Raw genomic sequence first — 18821 nt, forward strand, 5'->3', positions numbered from 1 at the left:
CGGCTGGGGATTCGAACCTGCCACCTTAGGTGTATGTGGCTGGCGCCTTAGCCGCTTGAGCCACAGGCGCCGAGCCGTTTTTATACACTTTACCCTGTCCTCTCTGTGGCATGGCACAGAGTAGGCAATAGCCATTTCCCAGTGTCCCCCTCAAACCAGAAGGAGCAGAGAAGATCTTAGTTGCAAATGGTTATGTACTTCTGTTCTAACGTTTCCAGGGGACCTGAAAGACTAATTAATGCAAAGTGTTCGTCTGTCTTCTGTAACCAGGAAAGCAGGTAGGAAAAGCAGCTGGCACTGCTTGGAAGGCTGCAAGGTGGCTACAAACCCACAGAGGCCTGAAGAGCTTCTGGCTGGAGGTGTATAATAGGTCATTTGATGCCCAGAGGAGAAACTGGGTAAGATTCTTTAGGAAATGAGGACACTCAAAAGCAGCCACATATATGAGGGAATATGGAAAGCCATGGCCATGTCCAGGCGAGACACATGCTCAGCAAAGTCCTGAGAAGACGTTAGGATTCCATCTTGGGCTGGTCCCCAGATATAGAGTGATCTTAACTCTAAGGGGTGTAGCGAATACCCCAGCACAAGAGCCAGTCTGAAAAGATAGAGTTAGTTATATTCTCTTTTGGGCGGCTGTTTTGATGTTTATTTCAACTCTTGGCATTTCAGACAATTTCTGTTAAAATCTTAGCTGAACCCAAGGTTAAGGAACCTAAGTGATCATACTTGAAAAGGACTAGTCCTTGCAAAAGCAAGTTTTATAGTCTTAGACAAATGGACTGCTGTAGCCTTAAACAATAAGTTTAAAAAACAGATATAGACTCAGTGCCCATAGCTCAGTAGTTAGGGTGCTGGCCACATACACTGAGGCAGGTGGGTTTGAACCTGGCCCTGGCCTGCTAAACAATGACAACTGCAACAAAAAAATAGCTGGGCGTTATGGCAGGCACCTGTAGTCCCAGCTACTTGGGAGGCTGAGCCAAAAGAATTGCTCGAGGTTGCTGTGAGCTGTGACACCAAGGCATTCTACCAAGGGTGACATGTGAGACTCTTCCTCAAAAAAAATAAAAACCAGATACACATAGCCTGGGGAAAGGGGAGAATATGATTTCTAGAATTATGCTATTATAATAATCAGTGTGAGATTTTCAACAACAACAATCACAAAGTGTACAAAGAAACAGGAAAACATGGCTCATTTAAAGGAAATAAATGGATTGACTGAAACTATCTGAGAAACAGCACAGACATTGGACTTATTAGCCAAAGCCTTTAAATGATATTATTTAAAATATGTCCAAAGACCTAAGGGGAAAACATGGACAAGGAGCGAAAGGAAATCAGGAAAGCAATCTCTAAACAAAATGAGACTATTAAAGACATAGGCCAGGGTGGTGACTCACGCCTGTAATCTGAGCACTCTGCGAGGCCAAGGTGGGTGTATTGGTTAAGTTGACAAGTTTGAGACCAGCCTGATCAAGAGTGAGATCCTATCTCTACTAAAAATAGAAAAACTAGCCAGGCGTAGGGGTGCATGCCTGTATTTCCAATTACTTGGGAGACTGAGGCAAGAGTTTGAGGTTGCTGTGAGATATGATGCCATGGCTCTCTACCCAGGGCTACAGAGTGAGAACCCCGTCTCAAAAAAAAAAAAAAAAAAAAAAGACAGAAATTATAGAGATGAACCAGACAGAAATTCTCTAGCTCACAGCATCCTCATACTCCAGGACTTAAGTGTCCTCCTGAGTGGCTGGGACTACAGTGTACCACCACACCTAGCTAATTTTTCTGTTTTTAGTAGAGATAGGGCCTTGCTTCTTGTTCAGGCTGGTCTTGAATATTTGAGCTCAAACAGTCCTCTTTCTTCAGCCTCCCAGAGTGTTAAGATGATAGGCATGAGCCATCACGCCCGGCCCAACAGCAGATTTTTGCAAATAAGAAGAAAGAATAAGCAAAGTAGAAGAAAATACAATTAAAATTGTTGAGTCTGAGGAGCAGAAAGAAAAAAGAACTGACAGAGCCTAAGAGACTTGTGGCACACGGTCAAGCTGAACATCACATGCACTGTGGGACTTCGAGAAGGAGAGAAGAGGTGAATGAACAGAAAGATTGTTTAAGGAATAATAAAGAGGAATACATTTCCCCAATTTGACAAAGGGCATGAATCTACAAAGTCATGATTCTCAGTGGACTCCAAGTAGGATAAGCCCGGAGAGATTCACAGTGAGATATGTAATCAAACTGTCCAAAGAGAAAGAGAAAATCTGGAGACCACAAAGAGAGAAATGATTTGGCAGATACATGGGACCTCAGGAAGACTCTTAACGATTATTTTTTTTCTTTTCTTTTCTTTTTTTTTTTTTGAGACAGAGTCTTATTATGTCACCCTTGGTAGAGTACTGTGGCATCACAGCTCACAGCAACCTAAAACTCTTGGGCTCAAGTGATTCTTTTGCATCAGCCTCCCTAGTAGCTGGGACTACAGATGCCTGCCACAATGCCCGGCTATTTTTTTGTTTGTTTGTTTGTTTAGCAGGCCCAGCCTGGGTTCGAACCCACCACCTCTGGTGCATGTGGCTGGCACCCTAACCACTGAGCTATGGGCATCGAGCCTATAAACTGATTTCTCAACAGAACCATTGGAGGCTAGAGGGAGGAGAGATGATATATTTAGTGTTGAAAGAAAAGAACATGTACATGTATAAGCCAAGAATTTATATCCAGCAAAACTGTCGTGATACTAAGCAGAAACTAAGACATCGCCAGCTTAACAAAAGCTGGGGGAATTCATTACCACTCGCCCTCTAAAGGAGATTTGAAAGGGATACCATCAGATTGAAATGAAAGCATGCTAGACAGTAATTTGAAGCTGTATGAAGATGTTAAGATCTCCAGTAAAGGTAATTATATGAATTACTACTAAGACAATGTTGCTTTATAACTGTACTTCTAATTTTCTACTGGAATTAAAAGACAAATGCACAAAAATACTAATCTAGGTTATTTGGTATACAGTATATATAGATGTAATTTATGACGTCAGTAACCTAAGGAGGGAGAGATGGAGTAGTTTTTGTATACAATTACCTTTATGTAGTATCAATTAAAATTGAGATGTTATAATCCCCATGGTAATCACAAAGAAAATATCCAGAGTGTGCATGCATTAAAAACAATGAGAGGGGGATCAAGATCCCAAAACATCAACTAAACACATTAATGGAAGGAGTGAAGTACAAATAAAATTATGTAAGACGTACTGAAACAAATACAAATGGCAAAATGATAGAAGTAAGTCTTTATCAGTAATTACTTTAAATAAAAATGGGTTAAATACCATGACATGTGGGATTTATTTCTGAAACACATGAAAACCAATTATGCCTTCTAATAATGAAGAGAGACAAAACCACAAATCATCCCGTTTAATGGAGAAAAAGCATTTGACCAAATGCTTGTAACGTCCTTTCGTGGTAAAATATATTCAGTAAACTAAGAATGGAAAGAACTTCCTGAACAAGATAAAGGGCATCTATGAAGAACCTACCGCTGACTTCATGCTCAGTAGTGAAAGACGGAAATTTCCCCTACAATCAGGAACAAGACAGAAGTACCTACTTATACCACTTCCATGCACCACAGTATTAGAATTTCTAGCCAGAGCAATTTGGCAAGAAAAAGGAACAAAAAAAGAGATCAAAATTGGAAAGGAAGAAGTAAAATTATCTGTTTGCAAATGGTGTGATCTTATGTGTAGAAACCATGAAAAAATATATTAGAACAAATAAGTAAGCTCAGTAAAGTTCTGCAGAATGCAAAAGCGACACAGAATTTCTGATTCTAAGTCTGACAGGCAAGGAATTTAATAGTCCTCACTTCTGAGGCTGGGTGCGGTGGCCCACACCTGTAATCCTAGCCTTCTTGAGTTCAGAAGTATGACCAGCCTGAGCAAGAGCAGGACCCTGTCTCTAAAAATAGCCTAGTGTCATGGCGTGAGCCTGTAGTCCCAGCTATTGGGGGGACTGAGGCAAGAGGATTGTTTGAGCCCAATAGTTGGAGTTTGCTGTGAGCTGTGACAACACAGCACTCTACCAAGGAGGACAAAGTGAGACGATCTCAAAAAAACCCAAAACAAATAAATAGTCCTCATTTCATCTTAATGTTGTTTTACTAGTTGTTGTTGTTTATTTTTTTCTGAGACAGTCTCACTTTGGTACCTATGGAGTGTCATGGCATCCTAGTTCACAGCCACCTCAAATCTTGGGTTCAAGCAATCCTCTTGCCTCAGCCTCCTGAGTAGCTGGGACAACAGGTGCCTACCACAATGCCAGGCTATTTTTTAGAGATAAGGTGTTGCTCTTGTTCAGGCTGGTCTTAAACTCTTGAGCTCAAGCAATCCGCCTGCCTTCACTTCCCAGAGTAGTAGGATTACAGGTGTGAGCCACCCCTCCAGACCTTCTTGTTTCTTGTTGAGTAAAAAGCAGAACAACTTGAAAATTATCTTCTTAATATGTTAGAGAATTGAGGTCATAGGTCAGATATTGCTCCTGAATTGGGGAGAGACACAGGTAGATACAGAGAATCCCAGTGTACCAGCACATAAACCTCTGCAGTGACAGCACCAGAGCAGGACCTAACCTGTAATGATACATCACTGGAGGCCTCATAAATCTGAGAGTTAAAAAGTCTTGGGGGCCCAGTCTTAGGAGAGCCCCCCACCTCCACCAGACTCTTCTGAGTTTGGCCTCCAGGAGCTCTACTAGGCCTTCATGATGATGGTGAAACAGAAGTGCCCTCATGCTTCTGGCAGGGGAAGGAGAGTTTTGTAGCCAGTGCTTAACTTACTGGGATTTTTTCAGAGCCTGATACTGACCTGCGGGAGAGGAATACCCAACGCCAGTCCCCTCTAGCCATCTGTCCCACCTAAAAGGTGGAGGCTGAGAAGCACTGGTGAAGGTCATGGCCCAAGGGCACAGGGTCGGTAAAAGATTGAGACTTGATGATTCTTCCTCTTGCCTGTATAAGAGAAAGAATAATTATGTATGACTTCTTAGATGTAATTCTGAGCAAGGAGTAAGAATGGAAGTGAGAAGAGCGTGCAGTGTTCTAGTTTGGGATTATTAACACTGCTGTGAGTATTGTGTATAGGTTTTTGCGTGAATCTGATTTTCCTTTTTTATGGGATAGATGCCCAAGTGTACAATCGCTGGGTCATATGGGAATTGCATGTTTACTTTTTTAAAAGAAACTGACAACTTTTCCAGAGTGGTTACACCAGTTCATCACAGAAAAGCTTTCTTTTTAGTTTTTTTTATTTGTTTTTAACTTAGAAGAGTATACTAGACATTTGTGTACTAGCATTGTTTTTTTAAGGCAAACTCTCATGCTGTTGTCCAGGCTAGAGTGCTATTCATAGCTCACTGTAGCCTCTAACTTGTGGGCTCAGGTGATCCTCCCACCTTAGCCCCTGGACCACAGGCACATGCCACCATGCCTGGCTAATTTTTTTTTTTTTTTCTGTTTTTTGTAGAGACTGGGTTTTGCTATGTTGCTCACGCTAGTCTTAAACTCCTGGCCTCAAGCAGTCCTCCCACTTTGGCCTCCCAAAGGCTTGAGCCACCCAGACTGACCTGTTATTCTTTATTAATGGGTCACTGGGAGCTTTCAGTTTGAAAGTGAGGCAGAAAGTGCTGCACGTGCATGGGGTGTATTTCTGGCCTCTGCAAGGAATATCTCATTGTTACCTGAAACAAAGTAAAATCATCTTTGCTTGTCCTGGTTCCACAGCCTTTTATAGAAGCAAGTGTTTTAAAAATTAAGCAGTTCGGGGCAGTGCCTGTGGCTCAGTGAGCAGGGCGCCGGCCCCATATACTGAGGGTAGTGGGTTCAAACCCGGCCCCAGCCAAACTGCAACAAAAAAATAGCTGGGCATTGTGGCAGGTGCCTGTAGTCACAGCTCCTCGGGAGGCTGAGGCAAGAGAATCGCCGAAGCCCAGGAGCTGGAGTTTGCTGTGAGCTGTGACGCTACAGTACTGTACTGAGGGCAACAAAATGAGACTGTTTCTTAAAAAAAAAAAAAATAAGCAGTTTGGGCATATGGTACATCTGTTTTCTACCCCTTTTTATTAGATTCCTTAAGGCTTTTGCTAGAATCAGTGACTATTTAGAAAGAAAGAATCAGTGTGTCCTTAGCATGGATACGTGTAGATAGACGATTAAATAAAGAAAGGAGAACAGATTGCTGTGGCCAGTAGGCTCCCTGTTGTGCAAGGGGTTGGGCAGCTGCCTGGAGCACTGAGTCCTTAGTTGCTACAGTAAGCAAGACTCAGAGACCCTCCCTCATAGGGTGTCCTGCTTTCTTTGGGGGTAGCATATTACAGGCCAGGTAGTTTAAGAATGACATTTTTTTTTTTTTGGAGACAGAGCCTCAAGCTGTCGCCCTGGGCAGAATGCTGTGGCAACACAGCTTACAGCAACCTCCAACTCCTGGGCTCAAGCGAGTCTCCCACCTCAGCCTCCCACATAGCTGGGACTACAGGCGCCCGCCACAGTGCCTGGTTATTTTTTGGTTGCAGCCATCATTGTTTCTGGTGGGCCTGGACTGGATTTGAACCCACCAGCTCAGGTGTATGTGGCTGGTACTTTAGCCACTTGAGCCACAGGCGCTGAGCCAAGAATGACATTTTGTATGCAGTCCATGGAGCTATTTGATTTTCCTTCCAAAAGCATTAGTTGAGAAATTTTAAGACCACGATAAACTGGTTTCTAATTTTTGCCAAAACACATGGGGGAGTCAGATAATTGGTTGGAAAGGGATGCTATATAAGTACATATCTTTTTTTTTTTTTGAGACAGAGCTTCAAGCTGTCCCCCTGGGTAGAGTGCTGTGGCATTACAGCTCACAGCAACCTCCAACTCCTGGGCTCAAGCGAGTCTCCTGCCTCAGCCTCCCAAGTAGCTGGGACTACAGGCGCCCGCCACAATGCCCGGCTATTTTTTGGTTGCAGCCGTCATTGTTGTTTGGCGGGTCTGGGCTGGGGATTCGAACCCGCCACCTTAGGTGTACGTGGCTGGTGCCTTAGCCTGTTGAGCTATAGGCGCCGAGCCCAAGTAGCATATCTTGATTTCTTCAGTAAGATAAAAGATAAGATTTTAGCTTCATGAAAATCATTGGTTATTACTACTTTTCTCACTTCCCCAAAGACTAGTGAAAACTCTTCATGGACTGGAACCACTGGGTTAGATGCTAATACAGCGAGGTGGGATAACTATGCCCAGAGAGTGTGATGTCCTTGAAGGGGAGTGTGTGGCCAAGTGGCACCTTGGCAGGATTGGAAGCCTGGGGAGAGTGGAGGCAGGAAGGAGGAATGGCAGAAGGCAGCCATGAGGGTCTGGGGAGGGGTGTCAAGGGTTAATGAGGACTAAGAAAGGAAATGCTTTGAGAAAAAGCTTTAAAGCTCTAGGAGGGTGGTTCTGAAACTGAGAAGGAGAATGAATTCTCAGAACTCTTTCTTTTTCTTTGTTCCTTCCAGTGAAGGTCAAATTGAGAGAGAAAGTAGTCAACTTGCTGTACCTCAGAGACTTTATCGTAACCACTTCCATCCGCTGTGGTTAGCGACTATATGTAACCTACTTAGAAGGGAAACACCCGACCTCAGTCCAAGGTTTGTCTGCTGTTTTAGAGATGCATTGTCTCTGATTTTACTTTTTTTCTTTCCTTCAGGCTGCTTGATAGAGGCGGTGAATCTCAAGTCTAGCAACCGAAACCCAGTAGTACAGGAATTTCAAAGTAAGTAGGAGGGAGACACAAAGAGGGCAGTGTGCACCACCTAGTGGACATTTGGTGGTCTTGCTGCCAGCTCAGGACACGTTTCTGGTTGTGCCCAGGAGATGCTCCTGGCTGCTGCTTACTGAGCAGTGCACCAGGTGCCTCACTGGCAGGCCAGCCCACAACTCCATGCTGACATCTGATTCTTCCCTGGTGTTGTGATTACGCAACAAAGACAATTTTTATGTACAAGCAGAGTATTTACTGAAGGGAGTATTGTATGTAGTAAAATCTTTGCTACTGTTTGTTTTTTGGTGAAAACTCATCTTTTCTCAGAGTCTTGGAACTCGGAGGGGGCTAGGCTTTAACCTGCATGGAAGGTGTTCTGAAACTAGAGCTAGCTTGCAAGGTCTGGGTATATAAGTGAACCTAGAAGCGTTCCATGGTCACTGAGAGTTCTTTTTTTCCTTTGCTCGGTAGGTGTGGAACTGTCTTGTATCATTACGGATTCGCAGACAAATGACCCTAGGATTGAATGGAAGAAAATTCAAGATGACCAAACCACATATGTGTTTTTTGACAACAAAATTCAGGGTATGATCCTACGGTCCTTTCTTCTTTGTCCACATGTGTTGGAATACCTTTTGACCAGAAATTTACCTGAGACTGGTAACCTGTATCTGTAGCCAGCATTTTTTTTTTTTTTTGAGACACAGTCTCACTGTGTTGCACTTGGTAGGGTGCCATGGCGTCACAGCTCACAGCAACATCAAACTCTTGGGCTTAAGTGATTCTCTTGCTTCAGCCTCCCCAGTAGCTGGGACTACAGGCACTTGCCACAACACCTGGCTATTTTTTGGGTGTAGTTTGTCGTTTGGTAGGCCTGGGCTGGATTTGAACCCACCAGCTCTGGTGTTATGTGGCTGACACCGGAGCTGCTTGAGCTACTTAGCTGCATTTTCTTTTTATGGTGTGGGAACCCAGAACCCGCTATTTTTTTTTTGTTGTTGCAGTTGTCATTATTGTTTGGCTGGCCCGGCCAGGTTCGTAGCCACTGTGCTACAAGTGCCGAGCCTGTAGTCAGGATTTTAAAAAAATTTGTTATTATGGAAAATTTCTGACATATGCAAAAGTAGTGAGAATAGCATATTGAGCTTTCCTGTACCTGTTACTCGGCTGCAACAAATATCAATTTGTCAGGATTTTAATCTGTTTACAACTCATCTTTTTGAGGAAAAGTGGACATTTTCCTGGCCATCTTCTCATCATAATCCCTTGCTTGAGTGATATAAGTGAATTTGTCAGAAGGATCTTGTGTAACAGCAAGGAGGGAGTGGATTTCCTGAGCCTCCCACTGTGTCCCAGGCATGGTGCTGGGGATGCCCCATGGGGAGAAAGCACAGGTGCTAGGGTGATGCCAAGTGGGAGAGGACAGTGGTCAGGGACCAGGTGGCCTCTGGGTCAGAGTGTGAAGGGTGGCAGGGTAGCTGGGTGAAACTGTCAGTGGCCGCAGTACGGAGGGAGGAGATGGCCAGAGGGACTGCTGTGTGTGAAAGGGCGGAAGCATTCCTGGCTGGGGCAGAGGCTTCGTGTTCCCCACCACTGCAGGGGCGTGGACTGGGGGAGATGAGTCTGGGGAGGTCGCCCGGCCACGCAGCAGCACCGAATGCCCAGCAAGCGTGGGTGGTATCTGAAGGTCTGCTGAGAGGGCCTGAGAGGAAGTGCCCTGTCACATCTGCTCTTCATAAGACTCAAGTGGCTGCTTTGCAGAGGAGAGGTTGGGGATGGCAAAACTCAGAGATACCACATCAGAGTTTTTTTGCACAACCCAGGAGGAGCTGATGTTGGCCTGAGCTGTGAAGGAGAAGTGCTAGGACTCAGCTTTGATGGGTTGGGGGAGGACGTTGCCCTCCCGACAGGAGGGAAGAAACAAATAGGTACAAATGCAGGTACATTCATAGGAATGTTCAAGAAGCTGAGAAAGTCTGTGGGAATAGCCTGAACTACAGTCTTTCTCCTTGGGGTTTTCTGTATCATCAGGAGTCAGTGGATCTTTTTTTTTTTTGAGATGGAGCCTCAAGCTATCCCCCTGGGTAGAGTGCCATGGCATCATGCTCACAGCAACCTCCAACTCCTGGGCTCAAGTGAGTCTCCTGCCTCCGCCTCCCAAGTAGCTGGGACTACAGGCGCCCGCCACAACGCCTGGCCATTTTTGGTTGCAGCCATCATTGTTGTTTGGCGGGCCCGGGCTGGGGATTTGAACCCGCCACCTTAGGTGTATGTGGCTGGCGCCTTAGCCACTTGAGCCACAGGCGCCGAGCCGAGTCAGTGGATCTTAAAAATAGTTTTGGCTCTGCGCCTGTAGCCCAGCGACTAGGGAACCAGCCACATACACCAGAGCTGGTGTGTTTGAATCCAGCCCAAGCCTGCCAAAAAATAATGACAACTACAACCAAATAATAGCTGGGTGTTGTGGTGGGCGCCTGTAGTCCCAGGTACTTGGGAGGCTGAGGCAAGAGAATCGCTTAAGCCCAGGAGTTGGAGGTTGCTGTGAGCTGTGATGCCATGACACTCTACCCAGGGCGACAGCTTGAGGCTCTGTCAAAAAAAAAAAAAAAAAAAAAAATTCTTTCTGATTCAATAAAAAAAAAAGTTTTGTTTTCCCACTAATATGAAGTCTGTTCTTCACATCTTTTTTTTCTGTTTGTTTTTGAAAGAAAAGGAAATGTTATTGTCAGAAAACAAATCCGTTTTCTTCGGCCATTCAGGCTGACCCTGCTAAACCTGTACATTCAGTTTAGATCACCAGAGAAACCAAGTGAGAAATTCTTTAAAGAACTTTCTTTTGGGGGATTAAACATTTTACTTGTATCTGCGGGCATGAGGAGTATGAGGGGTGGTGTTTACCCCACAGAATAAGAAGGCTGAAGGGCAACTTGGATCTCCTGGGTCTCTGCTGTTGTCTCAGTGTAGGACTATACTGCAAGTGCCCCAGCGAATTTGCATTTACTGTATTTTACATGGTAAAAGTTCTAATCCTCTAATGAGGACTGGGTAACAAACCTTCTTAGTAAAAATGGTTACTCCCTATTGTAAGAGCATCCTCCTGTTTTTGTTATGGTAAATCCTGCATATACTTGTCACTAGTTGTCTGGTTTAATAATAAATAATTTCTACTTTTTTGTGTCATTTTTCTCCTAACTCCTTCCTCTATTTGTTTTCCAGGTTTTTCATGCTTCTTTGAAAGACTTACTATGTCTGTTTATGCTTTAAATTGTTTTTATAATTCATCCAGCATAATTATCACCCTTTAAATGTAAAATGCAGTGGCTGTTAGTGTATTGATGTGGTTGTGAAAGCATCACTACTGTCAGATTCCAGAACATTTTATCAGCCCAAAAGGAAACCCATACCCATTAATTCCCTCCTTCCAGCCCTAGCAACCCTTAGTCTACTATCTATTCCTGGGAACTTGCCTGTTGAGGACACTTCATATGATGGAAGCCTGCCATCTTCTGTGGCTGGTTTCTCTCTCCTAGCATAATGTTCTTGGAGTTGATCTGTGTTGTACCATATGTCAGTCCTCCATTCCCTTCTATAGCTGGATAATGCTGACTTGTAGACAGGCCAACTTCAGTTCACGTGCACATGGATCATTCTCCTTTTTGGCTATTATCAATTAGGCTGTGTACAGGTTTTTATATAACATATGTTTTCATTTCTCTGAGATAAATGAACAAGAGTACAATTTCTGGGTCTTAGGGTAGTTGCATGTTTAATTTCTTAAGAAACTAACAAGTATTTTCCAAAGCTGTTTCACCATTTTATGCTCTTACCGGCAGTACATTCCCCACGTCCTCACCAGCACTTGACATTGTCTGACTATTTTTGGACCTAGACATCCAAGTGGCTATGAAGTGGTTTCTCAGTGTTTATTTTGTTTTATTTTTTTGAGACAGAGTCTCACTCTGTCACCCTGGGTCGAGTGCCGTGGTGTCAGCCTAGCTCACACAAAGCTCCAGTCCTGGGTTCACACAGTCCTCTTGCCTCAGCCCCCCAGGTAGCTGTGACTGCAGGCCATGATGCCCGGCTTATTCTCAGTGTGGTTGTCATTTTATCCTCTTTTAATGTGCTTATTGATGACTTCTATATTTTCTTTGGAAAGATGTCTATTCTCAAATCTTCTATTCCTTTTTAAGTTAGGTTATGTATCTTTTTGTTATTGAGTTATAAACTCTGTGTTTTCTGGACACTAGTCCTTGGTTAGATTGTGATTTGCAAATGTCTTCTCCCATTCTGGGGGTTGTCTTTTCACCTACTTTTGTCCTTTGAAGCATGCTTTTAGTTTTGTTGAAGTCCAATATAATTTTTTTGTGTGTACTTGTGCTTTTGGTATCATATCTAAAAAACCTTTGCTCAATACAAGATCCAGAGTATTTGTCATTTTTTTTTCCAAAAAGTTTAGTTTTGTGGCTCGGTGCCTGTGGCTCAAGCAGCTAAGGCACCAGCCACATACACCTAGGGTGGCGGGTTCAAATCCCCAGCCCGGGCCCGCCAAACAACAATGATGGCTGCAACCAAAAAATGGCCAGGCGTTGTGGCGGGCGCCTGTGGTCCCAGCTACTTGGGAGGCGGAGGCAAGAGACTCGCTTGAGCCCAGGAGTTGGAGGTTGCTGTGAGCAGTGAAGCCATGGCACTCTACCCAGGGGGATAGCTTGAGGCTCTGTCTCAAAAAAAGAAAAAGTTTTAGTTTTAACTCTGACATTTGGTCTTTGTTGCATATGGAGTGAGGTAGAGGTCAAACTTCATTCATTTGCATGTGGACATCCAATTGTCCTGGTATCATTTGTGGAATTTTAGTTACTTTTCTAATGTTGTTTATTTTTTCTTTTAATGGGAAATCCCTTCTGGAAGTGATGAGAATGAGGTTCCTGGCTTGACCAAGAGAGACACATGTAACATGTAACGAGTGCCTCTTAGACACCAGGGACTATTTTTGATGCTCAGGTTATAAATAGGAGAAGTCACGGCTCCTGTCCTCAGGGAGTTCACTTCTGTTATTTGGAAATAGAAACATAAACCAATTTGCAGTCTTCTTACAATGGCATCAAATTCTGGTTTCCAAAACCATCCTCTCCAGGGGGCAGAGAAATCTTTAAAGGAGTTTTTAGTGCCCCTTGGCTTCTTTTCTACAGGAGACTTGGCAGGTCGTGCAGAACTTTTGGGGAAAACTTCCCTGAAGATCTGGAATGTGACACGGAGAGACTCAGCCCTCTATCGCTGTGAGGTGGTTGCTCGAAATGATCGCAAAGAAATAGATGAAATTGTCATTCAGTTAATTGTGCAAGGTAGGAACTCGTGAAGGAAAAACATTTTGCCCCTTTCAGGCCTCGTGAGTTTCTGTCTGGAGAATAAAAGAGATCAATTTCTTTTGATTTCTTTTCTTCCAGGGGTGTATCCCTGAGGGTAGCACACGATTTAGGGAGGGCAAACTTGAAATCTGAGAGTGCAGAGTTGGGGAAGGAGGTGAGAGGAATTGGGGCGGGAGGTGGGTGGAGAAGCTACGTCCCTCCAGGTAAAGGAGGTGCTATAACATAGTCCCTGCCTCTTCCACAGCTCCCGCCTGGAGGTGGAAAGGGTGAGAAGGGCCTGTGGGGTGGCACCTGCGTGGGATGGGCTGGAGGGCAGGGTGCAGTGGTGGCTGATCAGTCTGCGCATGTGCCATGGCGACTGTGGTGCGAGAGCCCTTGGCTGGCTTTCTGGTCTTCAGAGCTGAGTTCTGGTGGGCTTTGACAAAAATAGAGCCATGTTGCTGAGGTCTTAAATACCAACCTGTTTTCCTACAGTGAAGCCAGTTACCCCAACATGCAGGGTACCGAAGGCCGTACCCGTAGGCAAGACAGCAACGCTGCACTGCCAGGAGAGCGAGGGCTCCCCGCGGCCTCACTACAGCTGGTATCGCAACGACGTGCCGCTGCCAACAGATTCCAGAGCCAATCCCAGATTTCGAAATTCCTCGTTTCTCTTAAACTCTGAAACAGGCACTCTGGTAAGATCTCTTCTAGGAAGTGAAGATGGAGATGTCTTTGTTGGGGCAAGGTATGCTTACTATGGAAAGAATAGTTATTAAGAGAGAGTGAAACTCTTAAGACAAAAGCTTGACTCTCCAGAGTGCTGGAGATGAAAGAAGAAAAATGACTTCCTCCTTTCATAAGTAAGTAGATTTGAAGGGAGTAAAATAAAGGAGAGACCTGTAGATTAAAGAGACGGGAGGGATGTTAAACAGATGTTAACAGTGGATCAGGAGGGGCCTGATGTGGGTCACCTACTATCAAAAGCATTATGAGGCAATAAAGGAAATTTGATTCTTACTGGGATATTTGATATTAAGCAATTGCTGGTTGTTGTGGGCATAATAATGGGATAATGGTTTTTAAGGGTCCTTACCTTCTAGAGATTCACCCTGAAGTATTTATGTATAAAGTGTCTGGAATTTGTTTCGTAACTAAGCAGTGGTGGTGGGGGAAGAGGAAACACATTGGTCCTGCGTGGAGGATGGACTGACCTCACAGCAGGTGACACCAGGCTTTCACCCTGTAGAGTTCTCTTTTGGGAGGTGCTTTGTGGGTCTGGCGTATCCAACTACGTGTAGTTACCAGGCAGATTGCAGCAGGATCTTCCATATTTGTTTTGCCAAAATGTTCCCTGAGGAACAGTTACCATCAGTTCCTTTACTAGAATAAAAGTAAAGTTCTACTCCTTGTGAGGTGTTGGTGTCTTGACTGGGGAACCCTCAGGCGAAAGTGTCAGGGAAGCTTGTCAGGAAGGAACCCGCACAGTGCCTGGGAGGCCGTAGGAAACCAAAAGGAGACACGGGGTGGGTCGTGTGACCCCCTGCTGGACTCAGCAGGCTCTGGCCTGGCCAGCTCTGTCTGGTCCCTCAGAGGTCTGCCTGGTGATTGATGTTCACTTGTTCCCTGAAACAGGTTTTCAGTGCTGTTCACAAGGAGGACTCGGGACAGTATTACTGTATTGCTTCCAATGACGCAGGCTCTGCCAGGTGTGCGGAGCAGGAGATGGAAGTCTGTGAGTTACTTTCTGAAAAGATTTCGTCTGAAGACGGGGAAGTGAATAGAGGATTTTAAATTTAACATTAGACTGTCAGTTTAGACAGCTGTTCTGCCATGTCAGCTTTATTGTGGAGCTGTGACTGTATCCACTAAAGTCCACTGGACATGGAAGGGATGGACGAGAACCCTCGGAGTCTAGATGAGTGGGTCCCCAAAGTGGACTTTTTAGGGCCTTCTGCTGTTGAAAACATTGCCAGTCACGTAACTGTCACAACATGCTTAACAAACTTTATTTCTTTGGTAATTGGTAGAATTATCAAAATAAAAGGTGGTGTGAGACCTCTAGAAACGTACCCAGTCATACCCATTTTGTAGGAAACTGAAAGAGCTTCAGCCCAGTGTTTTTCCCTGTTCTCTGATGATACTATCTGGGAGGACTGCTTCTCTCAGGGAGGTGTTGAGGGCAGCATGGGGGCAGATGGGATGTGTACAAAACGTTTGGGGGTCTTCTTGAATCCCTCCTTCCTGTTTGTAGCCACCTCCAGAGCAGTGTTTTCCAAAACGGCCTCATAAAGGTGGGTATGGCGACTCCTGCCTGTAATCCCAGCTGCTTTGGAGGGTGAGGTAGGGGGATTGCTTGAGGCCAGGAGTTCAAGTCCAGCCTGGGCAATAGCAAGACTCCATCTCAAAAAAATTACTTGCTGATAAGCTTCATTTGGGACCACTCTAGAGGATTCTTCTCATTCAGTGTGGAAAACTGCTTTAGGGTTGTTTCTTCCTGAAGGTTTTTTCTTTCTTTCTTTTTTTTTTTTTTTTTTTTTTTTGGTTACTGTTTCTTTGTTGGCCCTAAACCTATTGAATCTTTAGGAATGAAGCTTGAGAACCGACATTTTATTTATTATTAATTAATTATTGTATTTTATTTTTTTGAGACAGAATCTCATTATGTTGCCCTTGGTAGAGTGCTGTGGCGTCACAGCTCACAGCAACCTTAAACTCTTGGGCTTAAGCGATTTTCTTGCCTCAGCCTCCCACGTAGCTGGGACTACAGGCGCCCGCCACAAAGCCCATCTATTTTTTTGTTGTAGTTGTTCTTGGTGTTTAGCAGGCCCAGGCCAGGTTCGAACCTGCCAACCCCTGTGTATGTGGCCAGCGCCCTAATGACTGACCTACAGGCGCCGAGCCAAGACAACTGACGTTTTATTTATTTTTATTAAATCATAGTTGTGCACATTAATGCTATAATGGGGTACAGTGTGTTGTTTCCATGTACAATTTGAAATACTCTCATGCAATTGGCCAACGTAGCCTTCATGTCATTCTCATAGTTGGGTTAAGAACCGACATTTTAAAAACCAAAATTTCACATGATTATTAAGTGTATACTCAGATTTGAGAACCAAGTCCTAGGGTAAGGGAGAAGTTTAACAACTCCCATGTAACTGGCTTTTGTTGATGGACTCCCAGCATATTTTTCTATGCATTTCTATTTGCATACAGTAAATAGCTGCAGCACCTCACCCTGAAGTGGACCTGGGGCTTTTGCCCAGAACATAGAAATGGGAAAAAAGAATACCAGAGTTTCCTCCGAAAGGACTTAGATAGGAGGCCAGGTTGCCAGTGAAGTGAAAGGTCAAGTTCTTATCTAGTATTTTTTACTTTTAAGAAGGCTTAAAATTAGCTTTCTTCCTCTAAATAATCCACAACAAAGGAAGGCCTTGGGAATTAGGGATTTTTTTCTTCCTTAGGACTCTCAAGTCCTCCTGCATCCTCTGGTTTATTCTGTCCTTGTTGTAACCATTTCCTCCATTAATATTCTCAGCCATTTAGCTAGAGGATTTTTTTTTTTTTTTTTTTTGGTAGCGACAGAGTCGCACTTTATCACCTTGGGCAGATTCCCATGTGGTCATACAGTTCACAGCAGCCTCCAACTCCTGGGCGATTCTCCTGTCTCAGCCTCCCAAGTAGCTGGGACTACAGGCGCCCACCACAATGCCTGGCCCTTTTTTTGTTGCAGTTTGGCCGAGATTGGGTTTGAACCTGCCACCCTTGGTATGTGGGGCTGGTACCCTACCCACTGAGCCACAGGTGCTGCCCTAGCCAGAGGATTTTTTGGCTGAAAATGCCAAGCCCCTTTTAATGTAAGCCCCTTTTAAGTTCAACTGCATTTGAACTGTGGAAGTCTCAGTACTTTTAACCTGGAAGTTAGGGTTATGGTATCTAGCCTATGTTCTCAATTTGCTTTTCTGGTTGTAGTGGTATGAGGTGTGGGTGAGGAGGTGGCACGAGGGGCCAGAGTCTTTGATAAGAGCAGTGTGGATCGTCTCTTTGCTGAAACCTCCTTTTCTTCAGATGATCTGAACATTGGCGGTATTATTGGTGGGGTCTTGGTTGTCCTTGCTGTACTGGCCCTGATTACTTTGGGGATCTGCTGTGCATACAGACGTGGCTACTTCATCAACAATAAACAGGATGGAGAAAGGTGAGCCTGCTTTCCATGAAAAAGCCCTGTTCAAGCTGGCACTGATAGAACCATGGCACTGAACTGTTGTCTTCTCCTATTCACAGTTACAAGAACCCAGGGAAATCAGATGGAGTTAACTATATCAGGACAGAGGAGGAGGTAATCATTTAAGAAACCTGAAATTCTAGGTGTACACAGCAGAGAAAACCATGTTCCTCTGTGGAAACCATGGGGTCCCCATAGGCAGATGACAGTATTGTGTACACACTAATGGGATTCATGCTTTGCAAGTGTCAGTAGATGTTCCTGTTTAAGAGTTATTTCATTTGTTCATAGTTTTGCCCCACTTTTTTTGTTAGGGACAGAGCCTAGCCCGTGTTAGATTTGATTAGGATTTTCCCTTCTTGCTGCTCTACTTGTCCCTCGATGGCTCTAACTTTGTGTTGGCTTTGCAGGGTGACTTCAGACACAAGTCGTCATTTGTGATCTGAGACTTGGTGTGGCTGAGAACATGCAAATACCTCTGCTAGAAACTTCTGTCAAGGGCTGTGAGCCGGGTGCACCTGGACAAAGCTAGACACTCATGCAGAAGCTTTTAGTTTTGGGCAAAGTTGACCACTACTCCTTTCTTACTCTTTAACCACATGAATAAAAGAATTTTCCTCAAGATGGACAGTAACCACACGAGAAGAAACTGTAAGTGTTCACTGAGTTGGATTCCTGGCCTGTTGCTGGCCCGATTCCCACACAGTATTAGGCTGATCTTATAGATCTTGCTCATACACACTCTGCTGTGCTGGGCGCTATGGACCTGGGAAGCCAGTTTATCTGCTGACTGTTCATCAGCCAGGCTGAGCACCGTGAGGTGAGGCGGTATCTGGGTAGCCCCCGAATGTGAATTACAGCATGAAACCTTGGTAACCATAGAGGCTGCAGCAGTGAATCCGGAAAAGACTCACAATGACCTGGTTCATTGGCCCACAGACCCCACTGCACAGTTCTTAAAGGCTCTGTCAATTGGTGTCGTAGTGTCCATCCTGGGGAATCTTTTTGGATCAGCATTTTATAAAAAACAACCAAAATCAGCAAGGTAAATTGCTTGCTGGAAGAGGGATCTTCTTACCTGAGGAACCCTGCTTGTCTAAGAGGGTATCAGGATTTAAGGAAAACCCTTAATTTAGGCTAAGACAGAAATGGTACTAAAAAAGCTTTTCTATGGGGTCTTGTTTATTTTATAACATTTTGCATTCTAAATTTTTGCTAAGGATGTATTTTGATTATTGAAAAGAAAGTTTCTATTTAAACTGTAAATACTACGTATATTGTCATATAATGTTAAATAACATATTTTTTTAAAAAAGTTCAATTTATGGTAGATGTACCAAACTACTAGTGTTAAATTGGAAAGTATCATTAATGAAGAGTATTTTGCCCAATGGAAGCTTACTGGAACATTCCTTTTTCCACATAAGTTTTAGCATTTTTCACAAGAGTACTTAATGTTATCTACATCAGG

At 44.2% G+C, this 18821-nt stretch overlaps 1 protein-coding gene across 1 annotated transcript in view; it reads left to right on the forward strand.

Annotated features, from left to right (window-relative positions):
* Window positions 1–18584, forward strand: part of JAM3 (junctional adhesion molecule 3) — a 58256-nt gene extending 39672 nt beyond the window's left edge. The window contains exons 2-9 of the mRNA XM_003795917.3: window positions 7727–7792; window positions 8252–8365; window positions 12967–13119; window positions 13618–13820; window positions 14758–14857; window positions 17194–17323; window positions 17410–17464; window positions 17761–18584. Of these exons, the coding sequence (XP_003795965.1) occupies window positions 7727–7792; window positions 8252–8365; window positions 12967–13119; window positions 13618–13820; window positions 14758–14857; window positions 17194–17323; window positions 17410–17464; window positions 17761–17796 (857 nt within the window). The 3' untranslated portion in view covers window positions 17797–18584. The remainder of the gene's footprint in view (window positions 1–7726; window positions 7793–8251; window positions 8366–12966; window positions 13120–13617; window positions 13821–14757; window positions 14858–17193; window positions 17324–17409; window positions 17465–17760) is intronic.
* Window positions 18585–18821: the final 237 nt, after the last annotated feature.

This window comes from Otolemur garnettii, unplaced genomic scaffold (genome assembly GCF_000181295.1).
Source record: "Otolemur garnettii isolate 467f Iridium unplaced genomic scaffold, OtoGar3 scaffold00097, whole genome shotgun sequence".
NCBI lineage: Eukaryota > Metazoa > Chordata > Mammalia > Primates > Galagidae > Otolemur > Otolemur garnettii.